This window comes from Pseudorasbora parva, chromosome 5 (genome assembly GCF_024679245.1).
Source record: "Pseudorasbora parva isolate DD20220531a chromosome 5, ASM2467924v1, whole genome shotgun sequence".
Taxonomy (NCBI): Eukaryota; Metazoa; Chordata; class Actinopteri; order Cypriniformes; family Gobionidae; genus Pseudorasbora; species Pseudorasbora parva.
The window spans coordinates 42,617,143-42,634,903 of NC_090176.1; the positions used below are offsets into that span (position 1 = coordinate 42,617,143).

At 41.5% G+C, this 17,761-nt stretch overlaps 1 protein-coding gene and 1 long non-coding RNA gene across 4 annotated transcripts in view; one reads left to right on the forward strand and one right to left on the reverse strand.

Moving 5' to 3' along the window:
- LOC137075620 (uncharacterized) overlaps positions 1 to 17,761 on the forward strand; it is a 133,781-nt gene that overhangs the window by 65,884 nt on the left and 50,136 nt on the right. The window lies entirely within an intron of this gene.
- The window catches only part of ttn.1 (titin, tandem duplicate 1), a 146,412-nt gene that overhangs the window by 26,793 nt on the left and 101,858 nt on the right, over positions 1 to 17,761 (reverse strand). For both annotated transcript variants that reach the window (XM_067444381.1, XM_067444382.1), the window contains 2 exons: positions 505 to 17,682; positions 90 to 386 (listed from right to left, as the gene is read on the reverse strand). In XM_067444381.1, coding sequence (XP_067300482.1) covers positions 90 to 386; positions 505 to 17,682 — 17,475 coding nt within the window. The remainder of the gene's footprint in view (positions 1 to 89; positions 387 to 504; positions 17,683 to 17,761) is intronic.

A 17,761-nucleotide genomic window follows, 5' to 3' on the forward strand; every position in this document is an offset into this window, starting at 1 on the left:
TAAGAACAGTGAGAGAAATTGTAAGTATAAGATTAATAGATGATTTAAATATAACAAACACTGAAAACATTAAATTAATTAATACTCACCCAACTGATCTTTCACAACCACAGGGATTATCATTTCTTTTGGTTCACTGAGTCCAGCGTGATTCTCTGCACGAACTCTGAAAAAGTATTCTGCATTTTCCCTCAAGCCCTTAATTATGTGGGTGTTGGCTTTAACATTGGCACATTTAACCCACTTCTGTTGTCCTTTTTCAAGGGCATCAATGAGGTAGCTAGTAATTCGGCTTCCACCATCATACTCTGGCTTTGACCATGCAATGGTGATGCTATTCTTTGTTACTGCAGTGACGCCGAGTCTAGTAGGTGGACTTGGTTTTTCTGTGGGTGCAAAGTAGAAAATCATATTTAATACAGAAAGCCCAGAAATACATAGCCTATATTCTGAAACGTATTATTTTCTCATTTTTAGACAAATAAATCTGGTAATGGTTTATACCTGTGATCTTGGTTCCATCTTTAGTTTCAATAGGTACACCTGGTCCAAACTCATTTTCTCCAGTTACTCTAAAGTAGTAGATAGCACCTTCTTGCAAGTCTTCAACCTTATATGTAAGACTGTGACAGTTGCTTGTTACACATACCCAGGCCTTTTTGCTTGCTTCACGTTTTTCAACGTGATAAGCCTTAACAGCATCTCCTCCGTCATTCTCTGGAGGTGCCCAAGTAACTGTAGCAGAGTCTTTTGTGACTTCTATTATTTTCACATTAGTTGGTGGTCCAGGGGTATCAAGGACTTTGACCACCATGGGCAAAGATGCAGTTCCAACACCATTGTCCAAAGTAACAATGTATTGTCCTGAGTCATTTCTTGTTGCGTTCTCAATAGTAATAGATGTGCATGTTTCAGTGGTTTCTATGCTTGCCCTTGCTTTGAGATCAATTTCCTCTTTGTTCCATGTAACTGAAGGAACTGGCTTTCCCTTAAATGGTGTCGTCAAAGTAAATGAATTGCCATGCTTGACAATTAAAGTTTTTCTCATCTCAATATCAACGTCAAACACAGGCTCCTCCTTTCTCTCGGTTGCTGACTGTGGCTCAGAGACAGGTGACTTCTCACTGACACCAACTTTGTTTATTGCTTTAACAGCAAATACATACTCTACATCAGTTGCAAGACCAGAAATGGTGAATTCATTGTTCTTTGTTATCTGAATTGCCACAATCCATTCCTCATCTTCAGATTTCTTATATTCTACAGTGTATCCTAGGATCTGTGCACCACCATCAGATGATGGCTTTTTCCAGGAAATGGTAATGGAATTCTTGGTATGATCCAAAATCTTTGGTTTAGTTGGTGGAGATGGCACCAAACGCTCATCCTCTGCTCTTGCTGAAGGAGATGGGTCACTGGCTGGACTTAAACCTGCTGCATTTTCAGCATAAACTCTGAACTCATATTCACATCCTCTTCTTATTTTTGATATCACAGCTGTTAGGTCTGTCACAAGCTCCCTGTTCACACGAACCCAGTGAAGACCAGATTTATCTCGCCTTTCAATTATATATCCAAGGATCTCACTGCCTCCATCAGATGCAGGCTTTGTCCAAGTTAGATTCATTTCCTCACTGGTTACACTTGTAATTTCAACATTTGATGGGGCTGTTGGGATAGTGTATGGATCAGTGACCTTGACAATTTCACTTTCAAGGGCTTCACCATGTCCAAACTTGTTGACAGCTAATACTCTGAATATGTACTCATTTCCTTTCAAGAGCTTAGTGACCTTAAATGTTGTGGTTTTGACCTCTCCATGTACAAGTGTCCATGCCAGTCGGCTGGTCTCTCTTTTCTGAACAACATAATGTGTTATTTCAGAGCCACCAATTTCTTGTGGTGGTCCCCATGACAATGTGCACTCCTCTGCTGTGAGTCCCATTACTGACAGTGGTCCTGCTGAAGGTCCTGGTTTATCAAGAATAACACAGTTTACTGGTGTTGTAACTTTTCCTGCAACATTCTGCAAAGTCAAAGCATACTGTCCAGAATCACTCCTTTTACAGTCTTTAATTGCTATAACAGTAGTAGTATCTGTTCCAGTTATCTGAATTCTTGCTTTGTGTTCAATTTCATGTCCATCCTTTGACCAAGTTGCAACTGGAAGAGGGCGCCCTGCAATGTCAGCATTAATCTTCAGGGTTTCCCCAGCTTTTACCACCACAACATCTCTGAACTTGACATCCATCATAATACGTGGTGGATCTACATTATCTTTAACTGTAATAGGACCAGTGTTATAGGATGGCTCACTGAATAGTCCAGCAGCATTCTTTGCAGTAACACGGAAATCATATTGCGCATCCAATGTAAGGCCAGTAACATCAAAGTAAGTCTCTACAACATTGGTGAAATTGCATCTTATCCAGCGACCCTCTGGGAGATCTCTACGTTCAATTATGTAACCAGTAACTTTGGCGCCACCATCATATTCAGGCTTTGTCCAAGAAAGAGATACAGAAGATTTGGTAATGCTAGTTATCACAGGTTGACCAGGAGGATCACAAGGATCTCGTGCAGCTATAGCCTCGCTGGCTTTGCTTGCCTTGCCAATTCCAGCAATATTTTCAGCATAGACACGGAATTCATACATCATGCCTTCCTCAATACCTGTTACTTTGAATTCAGTGTCCTTGATAAGTGTCCTGTTCACCTTTGTCCAAAGAATACTGGTTCTTTCCTTGCGTTCTAAATGATAGCCAAGGACTGTGCTACCACCATCATTAACTGGCTCATTCCATGTGACAAGCATGAAGACCTTGGTGGCATGAGCTACGCGGGGTGTAGAAGGTGGGCCAGGCTGTTTGAATGTGTACTCTGCAGTAATGCCTGGTGAGTCAATTGGCTTACCCTTTCCATAGCGATTCACTGCATATATGCGGAACTGGTACTCAGAACCTTGTGTCAATCGAGGTACCTTGATTGAGGTCCTGGCAACATTTGTTGAAACAATCTGCCACTCTGTTGTGTTGGTATCTCTCTTCTCAACAATATAATTATTAATGGAGCATCCACCATCATATTCTGGAGGGGCCCATGACAATGTAATACTGTTGGAGGTCACAGCATCAACCTTCACTGAAGCTGGTGGCCCAGGTTTATCAAGAACCACAATATTGATATCTGTTGACTTAGTGCCTGCTGTATTAGCAAGAGTGATTTCATATTTACCAACATGTTCAATAGCAGCTTCTTTGATGATAATTTTGCTTGACACCATAGTGTTGACAATTGAAAGAGAGGTTGTTTGCCTCAAAGGAAGGCCATCCTTCTTCCATGAGACAACTGGCTTAGGCCTGCCTCTCACAGGAACTTCTACAGTAAGATCACCTCCAGCCTTAACACTGTAAGTATTGAATAGTAGATGAATAGAGGGTTCAATTTCAATATCTTTAGCTACAACAGGTACACCAAGTTCTTGAGGCTCGCTCTTGCCTTTCTCATTCAAAGCAATAACTCTAAACGAATATGTTTCAGCAGGTGTTAGGTTGCTCACAGTAGCTTCTGGAACCTTAACTGTGCAGCTTACACCCCATTTGTCACTACTCTTGGTTTGCATCTCTACATTGTAGCAGAGTATTTTACTGCCTCCATCATGGACAGGCTTCACCCAAGTAAGTGTCACACTATTCTTTGTGACATCCGCAAGAGTTACTTTCACTGGAGGCATAGGTACCTGTGCAACCTTAACAGGATTCTTTGTTTCTGCCATCACACCAAAGCCATACTCATTAACAGCACACACACGGAAGTAGAAAATGCCTCCTTCTTGCAGTTCATCCACTTTAAAGGAAGTCTGTGTGCAGTTGCTTGTGACAGTTGTATAAGCTTTTCTTGTAGATTCTCGCTTCTCAACTACATAATTGGTTATTTTAGCCCCGCCATCTGTAAGTGGTGGGTCCCAGCAGAGAGTCACTGAATCTTTCTTCACATCTTTCACTTCAAACTTTTGTGGAGAGCTTGGTGTATCAAGCACCCTGACGTTCACAAATGCAGATTTTGTGCCACTCTTATTCTCAAGTGATAAGACATATTTTCCACTGTCAAATCTATTAACATTGTCAATTACAAGCATGGTGTATGAACTTGTTGACTCAATCTGAGCACGCTCAGTTAGAGTTCCATCATCCTTTTCCCATTTGACAGCTGGCTCAGGTCGACCTCTAATTGTAATGAAAAGACGAAGGGATCCTCCAGCACGAACAGACACAACTTTTCTTAGGTCAGCATCAAGTTCAATCTCAGGTGCTTCAAGTTTTTCAGATGCAGTCACCGATCCATGAACATCAGCAGGCTCACCAACGCCTTCAGAATTAACTGCACAAATACGGAAGTTATATTCAGCATTTTCCTTCAGGTTTTCAACTGTGAGTCGTGTTGCTTGAATACCCGCTGCAGGTGTGCATATGATCCATTCCTCTGAAGAAACCTCTTTCATCTCAACAATATAACCTTTAATGTATGAACCACCATCTGTAGCAGGTTTTCCCCAAGACAGAGAGACAGATGAGTTTGTGTAATCTGTTACTTTAGGGTGATGAGGTGGACCTGGGGGAGTAGTGGCATTTATTGCTCTATAAAACAGTGATAAATCACTAGATTCTCCCACACCAGCTTCATTCTCAGCAGACACACGGAATTCATAGAAATGACCCTCTGACAGACCAGTTACTTTGAAATGCAGTTCAGAAAGCTTCTGCCGGTTGCATTTTGTCCACCTTACACCATCTTTGTCACGCTTCTCTAAGTGATAACATGTAATTTCTGTTCCACCATCACTCTCTGGGGCACCCCATGACAAAGTTATTGAATCCTTTGTTATCTCACTTGCCTCTGGTGTTGATGGCGCACTTGGTGGCTTGTAAGGATTGCGTGCAATAATTGCCTCAGATTCCAGAGGTTCACCAATGCCATATTTGTTGACAGCCATAACTCTAAAGATATACTCATCACCAGACAGGAGCTTGGTCACTTTATAACTCACAGCAGGAATGTTGGAATCAACAACAGTCCATGATAACCTGCTAGTTTCCCTTTTCTCAAGAATATAATGAGAAATATTAGCACCACCATTCTGAGAGGGTTCCGACCAGGACAGATGACATTTATCAGACATGATGCCTGCTACTTTTAGTGGTCCGGTTGGTGGACCTGGTCTATCAAGAACTTTTACTGTTACTGGAATTGTTTTTGTTCCACCAATGTTGCTTAAAATGAGGTCATAGTGTCCACTATCCAATCTAGTACAGTCTTTTATTGTAATAGAAGCATATTTTTGAGTACATCTTACTTCAATGCGCAGTGTCTTATCCATTTCCTTTCCTTCTTTTAGCCATTGAATATCAGGTGTGGGTTTTCCATGTATATCTGCATCCAAAACTAAGTTGTCTCCAGCATTGACAACAATGACATCCTTATACTTAGGATCCATTGAAACACTAGGAGGTTCAATTTCATCTGTAGCAGTAATTGGCCCTGTGCTGTCGGAAGGCTCACTGAAGACACCGACTGCATTTCTTGCAATTACTCTAAATTCATACTGATTGTTTACTGTTAAGCCTGTGTTTGTAAATTCTGTCTCAATTACATTGGTAAAGTTTGCCCTCATCCATCGGCCCTCAGGCAGATCTCTTCTTTCAACAATATATCCAGTCACTTTGCTGCCACCATCATACTGAGGCTTTGTCCACTGAATCTTTATGTGGTTCTTTGATATTGCAACAGCCTCAGGTGTTCCAGGTGGATCACACGGGTCACGGGCAACAAAACTCTCTGAAACTTTGCTTGCTCTGCCAATTCCAACAATGTTTTCAGCATATACTCTGAATTCATATCCAATGCCTTCTTCAAGATTGCATATTTTAAAAACAGTATCAGTAATAAGGGTTTTGTTTAGTTTTGTCCATAGAATACTTGTTCTTTCTTTACTTTCAAGGTGGTATCCAATCACTGAACTGCCACCATCATTGACCGGTTCATTCCACTCAATTGTCATTTGATCCTTGGTGGCAGATTTCACATATGGAGTACCAGGTGGCCCAGGTGGTTTGAAAGGATACTGCACAACAATGGACTTTGAATCTAAAGGAGCACCCTTACCATATCTGTTCTCAGCAATGACTCTAAACTGATATTCAGCACCAGTTTTCAGCTTGGTAATTTTGAGTGATGTCCTGGCAACTGATCCAGCCACAACTTGCCAAGTAGTTTCAGTGGTGTCTCGCTTTTCAACAATGTAATGCTTTATTTGGCAGCCCCCTGTATACTCTGGAGGTTCCCATGAGATGGATACAGAATTGTTGCTCACGTCATTTAATTTTATTGGTCCTGTAGGTGGACCAGGTTTATCCAGAATTATAATACTGATATCTTCTGTAACTGCACAAACACTGTTTGTTGCAGTAACTGCATACTTTCCAAGGTCATCTTTACAGGCTTCAGTTATCTGTAGGATTGTCGAGGTTGGTGTGTTGGAAGTAGTAACTCTGGATGTTACTTTAAGTGTCTGTCCTTCCTTTGACCAAGTGATCTTTGGTTTTGGACGTCCAAAAGTAGGTATTTCAAGTTTGAAATCCTTTCCAGATTTGACACTATATGTATTAAACTGCAACTTGAAGCTTGGTTCAATTGTGAGGTCATTGGCAATAACTGGAGCAGCAAGGGGCTTTGGCTCACTTTTGCCTTTCTCATTGTAGGCCAGAACACGGAACAAATATTCCTGACCACCCGTCAGTCCAGTGACTGTTCCTGCACATGTTTTTACATTTGTTGCTACACCCCATTTGTCAGTTCCTTTTGGCTGCATTTCAATCAAGTAGCCTGCAATTCTGCTACCTCCATCATGCTGTGGTTTTTCCCATGCCAGCGATGCGCTTACTTTTGTCACATCTGTCAACATAACCTTACCAACTGGCTGAGGTACTTCAGATGCCTTTGAAGCAGTTTTTGTTTCAACTGGCAAACCAACACCAAATTCATTTTCAGCCATAACTCGGAAATAATACATGGCTCCCTCTGCCAGATTTTCCACCTTAAAAGTTGTCTTGCTGCACTTGGTTGTTACATTTGCATAGGCCTTTCTTGTGGATTCACGCTTGTCAACAACATAATTCTTGATCTTTGCTCCTCCATCAATAAGTGGTGGTTCCCAAACAAGTGTGACAGAGTCTTTCTTGATATCCTTAACTACAAAGTTTAGTGGTGCTCCAGGTGTATCTAACACTTTAACAGCCACAAATTCAGATACAGAGCCACTACTGTTCTGTAGAGTCACTGTGTATTTTCCAGAGTCCCGTCTATCACAGGAGTCAATTGAAAGCTGGGTGAAGTTAAGACCCTTTTCAAGCACTGTCTTTTCTGACAATTCACCGTCATCTTTAGTCCATTTGATATCTGGTACTGGTCTACCTTTAAATGGTACATTGATTCTTACTGATCCTCCAGCACGAACAACAATGCCTTTCCTCAGCTCTGAATCAAGGTGAATTTCAGGGGTCTCCAGCCTGTCCTCGGGCTTGGCAGTACCTGGAATAACCGCAGGCTCTCCAACACCTAATTTATTAATGGCACATATTTGAATCTTATATTCTTGTTGTTCTGTTAGCTTAGTGATTTCAAATTTGTTGACACGCAGGCCAGTAGGGGGAGTGCACATAGTCCATTCTTCTTCTTCAGCTTCAGCTTTGCAGATCTCAACAATATATCCTTGAATTGCACATCCACCATCATTGAGGGGTTTTCCCCATGTTACTGTAATTGAAGTCTTGGAGGTATCAACAACATGTGCATGCATGGGTGATCCAGGTTTGTATTTGGGATCACAAGCCTTGTAATATGAAGTTGGCAAGCTTGGTTCTCCAATTCCAGCTGCATTTTCAGCTGACAGTCTGAACTCATACTCATGATCCTCAATGAGGCCATGCACTCTGAAGCAAACATCAGTTACTTTTTGTCTGTTGCATCGTGTCCATCTAATTCCAGACCGGTCTCTCTTCTCAATGATGTATCCAAGAATTTCACTTCCACCATCAGTATCTGGTGCACTCCAGCAAACTGTCATGGAGTCCTTTGCGATATTTGTTACCTCAATAATTTGTGGTGATCCAGGTTGACTAAATGGATCTTTCATTATTACAGATGGTGCATCAATTGACTCACCAACACCATAACTGTTGGCAGCCATGACACGGAATATATATTCGTTACCTTCAAGGAGCTTTGTCACTTTGTATGTTGTTGTTTTGCAGTCATTACAGACCACAGTCCAAGCAAGTCGACTTGTCTCGCGTCTCTCAATAATGTAATGAGTGATAGTGTTTCCTCCATCATCAAGTGGAGCACGCCATATTAGTGTGCATTTATCACTGGACACACCTGTGACATGAAGAGGCCCTTCTGGTGGGCCTGGTTTATCAAGCACTTTTACATGGAATTGAACGGTCTGAGAGCCAGCAATATTAGTGAGCTGAAGTGTGTAGTTTCCACCATCTTGTCTGACTGCATCTTTTACAATAATTAGTGCTCTGTTATCAGTGTTTTTGATGTCACACCTAATGGTGTTTTCAAGTTCTTTGTCATTTTTAATCCACTGGATTGTAGGAACTGGCTTAGCATGGACATCAGCATCCAGTTTGAATGTATCTCCTGCATTCACAATAAGAGTCTGAGTGTATTCTGGGTCAATTGAGAATTTTGGTGGCTCTACCTCATCCAATGCAGCAATTGGTCCACTATTGTATGATGGTTTGCTGATAGTGCCAACTGCATTCTTTGCGATTACCCTGAAGTCGTACTTGGCACCTTCTGTCAGCCCAGTAACAGTAAAATTGGTTTCAATAACATTTGTGAAACTTGCTTTCATCCAGCGTCCCTCTGGAAGATCACGTTTCTCAACAGTATAACCAGTGATAACACTTCCACCATCATACTCTGGCTTTGTCCATTGGATAGTTATGGAATGTTTGCTCACATGGACAGCTTCTGGGGTTCCAGGAGGATCACATTGATCACGAGCAATAAAGCCCTCTGAGATTTTGCTGCATCTGCCAATGCCAACAATATTTTCAGCATAGACTCTGAACTCATATTCGATACCTTCCTCTAAAGGACTGGTTTTGAATCTTGTTTCTTGAATCAGTGTCTTATTTATCTTTGTCCAAAGAATGCTGTTTCTCTCCTTCCTTTCAAGATGATATCCAATAACATTACTGCCTCCATCTGCAACTGGCTCATGCCACTCAACAATCATATGATCCTTTGACAGGCACGACACAAATGGTGTTCCTGGAGGTCCTGGTTCTTTGTATGGGTACTGAGCAACAACAGCTGAAGAGTCCAAAGCATAGCTCTTGCCATACCTGTTTTGAGCAATGATTCTGAATTGATATTCAGAACCAGTCTTCAGTCGTTGTACTTTAAGTGTTGTTCTTGCTAATGAAATGACAACATTCTCCCATGTTGTAGTAGTTGTGTCTCTTTTTTGCACAATGTAATTTGAAATTGGGCAACCACCAGTATACTTTGGAGGATCCCATGACAATGTAACACTTGACACAGTTATCTCATCAAATCGCACAGGGCCAGTTGGTGGGCCAGGTTTATCAAGAGTGATTATTTCAATGGTTGCATCCTTTTGTCCAACAGCATTGGACACATTTATTCCATACATCCCACCATCTTCTCTTGCTGCTTCTTTGATGTTAAGAACAGTGCTATGTGCTGTGTTAGAAATATTAACCCTTGTTGTGAATTTGAGGGCTGCACCATCCTTTGTCCATGTGATTTTTGGCTTTGGCCGACCAGAAACTGGGATTTCAACTTGAAGGTCCTTTCCAAAAAGAACACTGTAATTGCTAAATGCAGGTCTTACATCAGGCCCAAAGACAAGGTCTTTTGCTTCCACAGGGACAGCAAGTGTTCTTGGGTCACTCTTTCCTTTTTCATTGACAGCAACTACTCTAAAAGTGTACTCCTCTCCAGGGTTCAAATTTTTGACTACAGCTTCCAAAGTTTTTACGTTGGCACAACCAGACCATTTATCATTACCCTTGACCTGCATTTCAACAAGGTATTGAAGTATTCTACTGCCACCATCATGAATTGGCTTTTCCCAAGAAAGAGATACACTTGTTTTCGTAACATCTACAACACTTAATTTTCCAGGGCACTGGGGCACCTCTGAAACCTTCAAAGGATCTGTGATATCTGCAGGTAGCCCTACACCATATTCATTTTCTGCAAGCACTCTGAAATAATAACTGCAACCTTCTTGAAGTGGTTCAACTTTCCACGAGAGTTTGTGGCAATTTGTTACAACGGCAGAGAATGTTTTTCTTGTGCTCTCACGTTTCTCAACAATGTAATTTTTGATCTTTGCGCCACCATCCAAAAATGGAGGCTCCCATGTAAGAGTAACAGATTCCTTTGTAATTTCTTTCACCTTGAAGTTGAGGGGAGCACTTGGAGTGTCAAGGACTTTCACAATAATTGTTTCAGATTTTGTACCAGCAGAGTTTTCTGCAGTCACAGTGTATTTGCCACTGTCTGTCCTGTTGACTTTATCAATAACCAGAGAAGTATGACTGCTGGTGGTCTCAGTCTGAGCTGTTTCCTTAATCTGCCCACCATCTTTTTCCCATTTCATTTGTGGGGTTGGTCTTCCCTTGAAAGGGATGAACATCCTAAGAGAACCTCCAGCTTTAATACGTACAACCTTCCTAAACTCAGCATCAATATCAAGATCTGGTTCCTCTATTTTGTCCTCTGGCAGAATGGGCCCAGTGACATCAGCATGCTCCCCAACACCAATCTTGTTAACTGCACAAATCCTGAATTTGTATTCCTGTTTTTCTTTCAGATTCTCCACAGTAAAGCGTGTCAGTTTAACACCTGTTGGTGGAGTGCAGATTGTCCATTCTTCAACAACTGCTGATTCATCTGCAGCCTTTCCTTCTTCTACTGGAGTCTTTATCTCATCTGTGGCTGCTTTTACTTCACATGCTTCAACAATATATCCCTGAATTTCACAGCCACCATCATAAATAGGCTTTCCCCATGCAAGTGCAACAGATGATTTTGTCATATCTAACACTTTTGGATTATGGGGTGGACCTGGCTTGAATACAGGATCCAGGGCTTTATAGAATACAGTTGCAGAACTTGGCTCACTAACTCCAGCAGCGTTCTCAGCAGAAGCTCTGAATTCATACAGGTGATTCTCCAGGAGTCCAGTAACTTTAAATGTGAGGTTAGTGACTGTTTTCATGTTGCATCTGGTCCATCTAATGCCTTCCTTGTCATGTTTTTCAATAATATAACCAGTGATAGGAGTACCCCCATCATTTGTTGGGGCCTCCCAGGTTAAGACCATTGAATCTTTCTTTACATTAGAAACTTCCACTCCTTTTGGTGCATCTGGAGGTGTGAATGGATTCTTAATGACAACTGCACTTGATTGGAGGGGCTCACCAACACCAAATTTGTTCACTGGTAAAACTCTGAAGATGTATTCATTTCCTTCTAGGAGTTTTGTTATTTTAAGACTTACAGCTTGGACTTTGGGTTCAACAACTGTCCAAAGTAGTCTGCTAGTCTCTCTTTTTTCAACAATATAATGAGTGATCTGGCTGCCACCATCTTGTTTAGGTGGATTCCAAGCAAGGCAGCACTGGTCACTGGTTACACCTGTGATAGAGACTGGTCCCTCAGGTGGGCCAGGCTTATCTAGGACACATATATTGACTTGCACAGCTTTCTCTCCTCCTGGATTTTGCAGCAGTAAAGTATATTGACCTCCATCAGCAAGTTTGGCCTCCTTTACAGTCAAACAGGTATAGTTATTTGTGCTTTTAATTTCACGATAGATGGTGTTTCCAAGTTCTTGCTCACCCTTCATCCAACGGATTGCTGGTATTGGTTTTCCATGAACATCTGCATCAATCTTGAAGTTGTCTCCTGCATTTACAACAATTGCTTGAGTGTACTCTGGATCTATGCTGATACGCGGTGGTTCAATCTCATCCTTTGCCATGATAGGTCCTGTACTATATGAAGGATCACTGAAAACTCCAGCAGCATTTCTTGCAATTACACGGAACTCATATTGCTGGTCCTCTGTAAGACCTGTTGCAGTATATTCTGTCTCTATGACATTAGTGAAGTTTGCTTTCATCCAGCGTCCCGCAGGCAATTCCTTCTTTTCTACAATATACCCAGTGACTTTGCTTCCACCATCATACTCTGGCTTGGTCCATGCAATTGTAATAGAATTCTTTGTAATTCTAACAGCTTCTGGTGTTCCAGGAGGATCACAAGGATCTCTAGCAACACAGCCTTCTGAGATCTTACTAGCCTTTCCAATGCCAACAATGTTTTCAGCATAAACTCTGAATTCATACTCCATGCCTTCTTCAAGCCCTGTGGTCTTTAAAGTTGTGTCTTGGATTAGGCTTTTGTTTAATTTCACCCAAAGAATGCTATTTCTCTCTTTTCTCTCAAGGTGATATCCTAAAATTGTTGCTCCACCATCAATGACAGGTTCATTCCACACTATAACCATACTATCTTTTGTGGAAGACTGCAAGAAAGGTGTCCCAGGAGGGCCTGGTAGTTTGTAAGGATACTGTGCAACAACATATTCAGACACCAACAGAGGGCTTTTGCCATATCTGTTCTCTGCTGCAATTCTAAATTGATATTCACAGCCTGTCTTTAGTCTTCCTGCCTTAATCTGAGTTCTTGCTAGATTTGCTGCTACAACCTGCCAATTAGTTGTGGATGTGTCTTTCTTTTCTACTATGTAATTATTAATGGTGCAGCCTCCATCATACTCTGGTGGCTTCCAAGAAATGGTAACACTGTCAGATGTTACTTCATCAACTTTAACAGGACCTGTTGGTGGACCAGGTTTGTCAAGAACAACAATTCCAATATCCACTGTTGTCTCACCAGCTGTATTTGATAGTTTGATACTATATTGGCCAACATCTTCTCTACAGGCCTCTTTGATTACTAAATTCAACTGTGTATCCGTAGAGGAAAAGTTAACCCTGGATGTTCGTTTAAGTGGAACCGCTTCCTTTAGCCATGAAATTGCAGCTTTGGGACGAGCATTATATGGAACATCAATTGTCAAATCCTCTCCTGCTAGGACACTGAATGTGGAGAACAACATCTTAGCGGATGGAGCAATTACAAGGTCCTTTGCAATCACAGGCACACCAATTTGACGAGGATCACTAGTTCCCTTTTCATTTCTAGCAGAAACACGGAACATATACTCTTCACCAGGTGTGAGCCCAGTTATAACTGCTTCAGGTACCTTGACAATCACAGCTTGTGCCCATTTTTCACTCCCTTTGCTCTGCATCTCTACAACATATGCAACCACTCTGCTTCCTCCGTCGTGTTCAGGTTTTTCCCACGATAAGGTCACACTTGTCTTTGTGACATCCTGAAGTGTAATCTTGCCTGGGGGAAGTGGCTTCTCAGACACTTTAACAGATTCACCAGTCTCAATAGGAAGACCAATGCCATATTCATTTTCTGCTAGAACTCGGAAGTAGTAGTTGCATCCTTCTTGTAGCTGGTCAACTGTCCAAGTAGTTTTGTGACAATTGGCATTTACTGTAGCATATGCCTTTCTTGTAGCCTCACGCTTCTCAACAATATAATTCTTAATTTTTGTGCCACCATCGTTAAGTGGAGGATCCCAAACAAGTGAAACGGATTCTTTAGTAACCTGGCTAATTTTTAAGTTTTGTGGTGCTCCAGGCGTATCTAGAACTCTAACTATCACAGAGACAGTTTTTGTTCCAGAGCTGTTTTCTACAGTCAAATTGTATTTGCCACTGTCAAATCTATTCACATTTCCAATAATCAGTGATGTAAAAGATGATGTAGTTTCAATGGTAGCTCTATCTAAAGGCTCATCATTCTCTCTTGACCATTTGGCCTCTGGTGTTGGTCGACCTCTAATTGGCACAAAAAGTCTTAGTGTATTGCAAGCTCTGATGTTTACAATCTTACGAAGTTCAGCATCAAGGTCAGCCTCTGGTGGTACGAGTCGTTCCTCTGCTTTGGGTGAACCTGGTACAGGTGCTGCATCTCCAATACCCTCGCTATTTACAGCTGACACATTGATTTTGTATTCCTGATTTTCTTTAAGATTTTTAATTGTAAAGGATGTCCCCTTAACACCATCTTTAGGGGAGACAATTGTCCATTCTTCCTCTTCAGTTCCAGGGAGACAGGTCTCTACCATGTAGCCAGTGATTTCAGAACCACCGTCATAAACTGGTTTGTTCCATGCAAGCGTGATGGAAGAACTTGTTGTGTCCAGAATTCTTGGATTGCCAGGTAGACCTGGTTTGAAAAGAGTATCTGTGGCCTTAACAAATGATGTTGAAGGACTGGGTTCACTTATTCCTGCTGCATTTTCAGCAAAAACTCTAAACTCATATTCATGGCTTGGAACAAGAGCAGTAACCTTGAAATGCAAGTCAGTAACATTCTTCTTGTTACATTTTACCCATCGCAAACTAATCCTGTCCCTTTTCTCAATGCGATAATTGGTGATTTCACTTCCACCATTGCTGGCTGGTGCACCCCAACAGAGAACTGCTGAATCTTTAGTGACTGCTGATATCTCAGGTGTTTTTGGAGGATCTGGTGGCACATATGGATTTTCTGCAATTATTGCTTCAGACTCTAGAGGTTCTCCAACACCATACTTGTTAACAGCCATAACTCTGAAAATGTATTCATTTCCTTTGAGCAACTTTGTTGCTTGATACTGATTAACCTGCAATTCGGATGCCACATTCGTCCAAGCAAGTCTGCTGGACTCACGTTTTTCAATAACATAATGTTCGATGTTTGCACCTCCGTCATCTGCAGGTGGATTCCATGTGAGCACACATTTTTCGGCTGTAACATCAGAAATGGCCAGAGGTCCTCTAGGTGGTCCTGGTCTATCAAGAACCTTCACATTGAAAACATGCTTAGTAAAGCCACCAATATTTGTTGCTGTCAGAATGAACTCACCACCATCCCTTCTGACAGAATCCTTGTTGATCAAGAGTGATGAAAGTTCTGTCATTTTAATCTGTAGTTTAGATGTGTTTTCAACATCTTTTCCATCTTTCGTCCAAATCATTGATGGTAATGGCTGGCCTGCAACATCAGCTTCAAGTTTGAACTGTTCTCCGGCTTTAACAAGGACAATATCTTTGAATTTAGCATCAACCATAATTCTTGGTTCTTTAATGTCATCTTTGCAAATAATTGGATCTGATGGATCTGATGGGTTACTAACAGAACCTGCTGAATTTCTTGCTAGAACACGGAATTCATAAGATGCTTCTTGAGTTAGACCACTTATTGTGAAAGTAGTTTCAATGATATTTGTAAAGTTAGCTCTTGTCCAACGCCCAGCTGGAAGATCTCTCTTTTCCACAGTATAGCCAGTAATTTTGAATCCACCATCATACTCCGGCTTTGTCCACTGAATAGTGATGGCATTTTTCGAGACATGTATTGGGACAGGTTGACCAGGTGGATCCACTGGATCAAGAGCAAGCATTGGTTCAGAAGCTTTGCTTGGCTTTCCAATTCCAGCTATGTTTTCAGCAATCACACGGAATTCATATGCCACACCGTCCTCTAGTCCTGTAGATTTGAACAGATTTCCGACCACAAGTGCCTTGCTAATTCTGTGCCAAACAATACTGTTCCTCTCTTTCCTTTCAACATGGTAACCAATGACCTCGCTTCCACCATCAGAAACCGGCTCATTCCAGCCAATTGTCATTGTATCCTTAGTGAAAGCGACAACGCCTGGTGTTCCAGGTGGACCAGGTACCTTAAATGGATATGCAGCAACCACTGTTTCTGAGGTAATAGGAGGCCCTGTACCATATCTGTTTTTGGCCTTGACACGGAATTGATATTCAACTCCTGTAGTTAAACGAGTTGCTTTAAATGTTGTACGAATAATTAAAGAGGAAAGTTCTACCCATGTCTGACTAGTAGTTTCCCTTATTTCAACTACATAGTTATTGATTGGTACGCCTCCATCATTTTCAGGAGATTCCCATGAGAACTCAATAAATGTACGAGATATTTTGTCCAGTTTAATTGGTCCCTTTGGCGGTCCAGGCACATCGTGCACCTTTACTATAATGCTTTCTGTGACTGAGCCAACAATGTTCTTTCCTGTCATTGAGTATATTCCACTGTCACTCCTTAAACATTCATTTATTATCAGGATAGTTGAGGTAGAAGTGTTTTCAATCAATGTTCTTTGTGTTAATTTGAGGGCTTGACTGTCTTTCTGCCAGGAAACTGTTGGTTTAGGACGTCCAAAAACAGGCACCTCAACTTTTATATCATCACCGGCCTTGGCAATTACGGTCTTCTGACACACACCACGGAGGTCGAATTCTGGTTCTGAACTTTGTTCTCTGATAACAACAGACTTGCTCATACGAGGATGACTTCGCCCAGAACTGTTCACGGCCATCACACGGAATACATACTCTTCGTTTTCATTAAGATTTTTTACAGTAAAGTCCAAAGTCTTCACAGTGTTCACATGGGCCCACTGATCTGTTCCTTTCTTTTGTGCCTCAATTACATACCCAGTAACTCTACTTCCACCATCATGTTTTGGTTTAGTCCATGCAAGATTAACTGTGTGCTTTGTGACATCAGTAAAAGTGACATTTTCTGGTGGAGTTGGTGCTTGAGATACTCTGACTGGGTCCGGGGTTTCAACTGCTTCCCCAATGCCATACTCATTTTCAGCAGAAACTCTGAAATAATATTCCAAACCTTCTCCTAGGTCAGGAACTCTGACAGAGCATGTCTCACATTTTGTGATCACAGCTGCATATGCCTTGCGAGTAGACTCTCTCTTCTCAATGATGTAATTGGTGATCTTGGCACCTCCATCAATAAGAGGCATTTCCCATTCCAATGTGATACTCTCTTTGTCAATTGCTTTGGGTTTCAGATTAAGTGGAGGCCCAGGGGTGTCCAGAACCCTTACAACCACAGAAGCTGTCTTCTTTCCAGCAGAATTCTCTAATGTTAAATCATATTTTCCTGCATCACGTCTATTACAATCAGGAATGACCAGCAGGGTGTAGGATTCAGTATTGTCGATGATTGCACGAGTTTTCAATGGTGAGTCTTCTTTTGACCAAGTCACTGCAGGGGTTGGGCGTCCTTTAATGGGAACAAATATACGAATAGAGGCACCTGCCCTAACAACTAATGTTCTTCTGAGTTCTGCATCCAGTTCTAAATCAGGGATTTCTTCACGTTCTACAATTTCAACAAGATCCTCTGTTTGTGCTGGTTCACTGACACCCATTGCATTAATTGCACTAATTCTGAAATTATATTTTAATCCTGCTTGCAAATTGGGGACAACAAACTCAGTTATCCTTAAAGGCGTAGTTGTATCTTTGATCCATTCTTCTTCTCCCTCCTTTTTGTGTTCAACAAGGTATCCTGTGACTTCCATGCCACCATCACTAAGTGGTTTGCCCCAGTGCAATTCAGCTGTTGTTTTTGTTGTGTCGGTGACTCTTGGGTTGACTGGAGAACCAGGTACATCTGGAAAATAATAAAACACATGCTAGAAACATATTTGCTATCATATCAAAAATCTAAACAAATAATTGTCACTTTACTT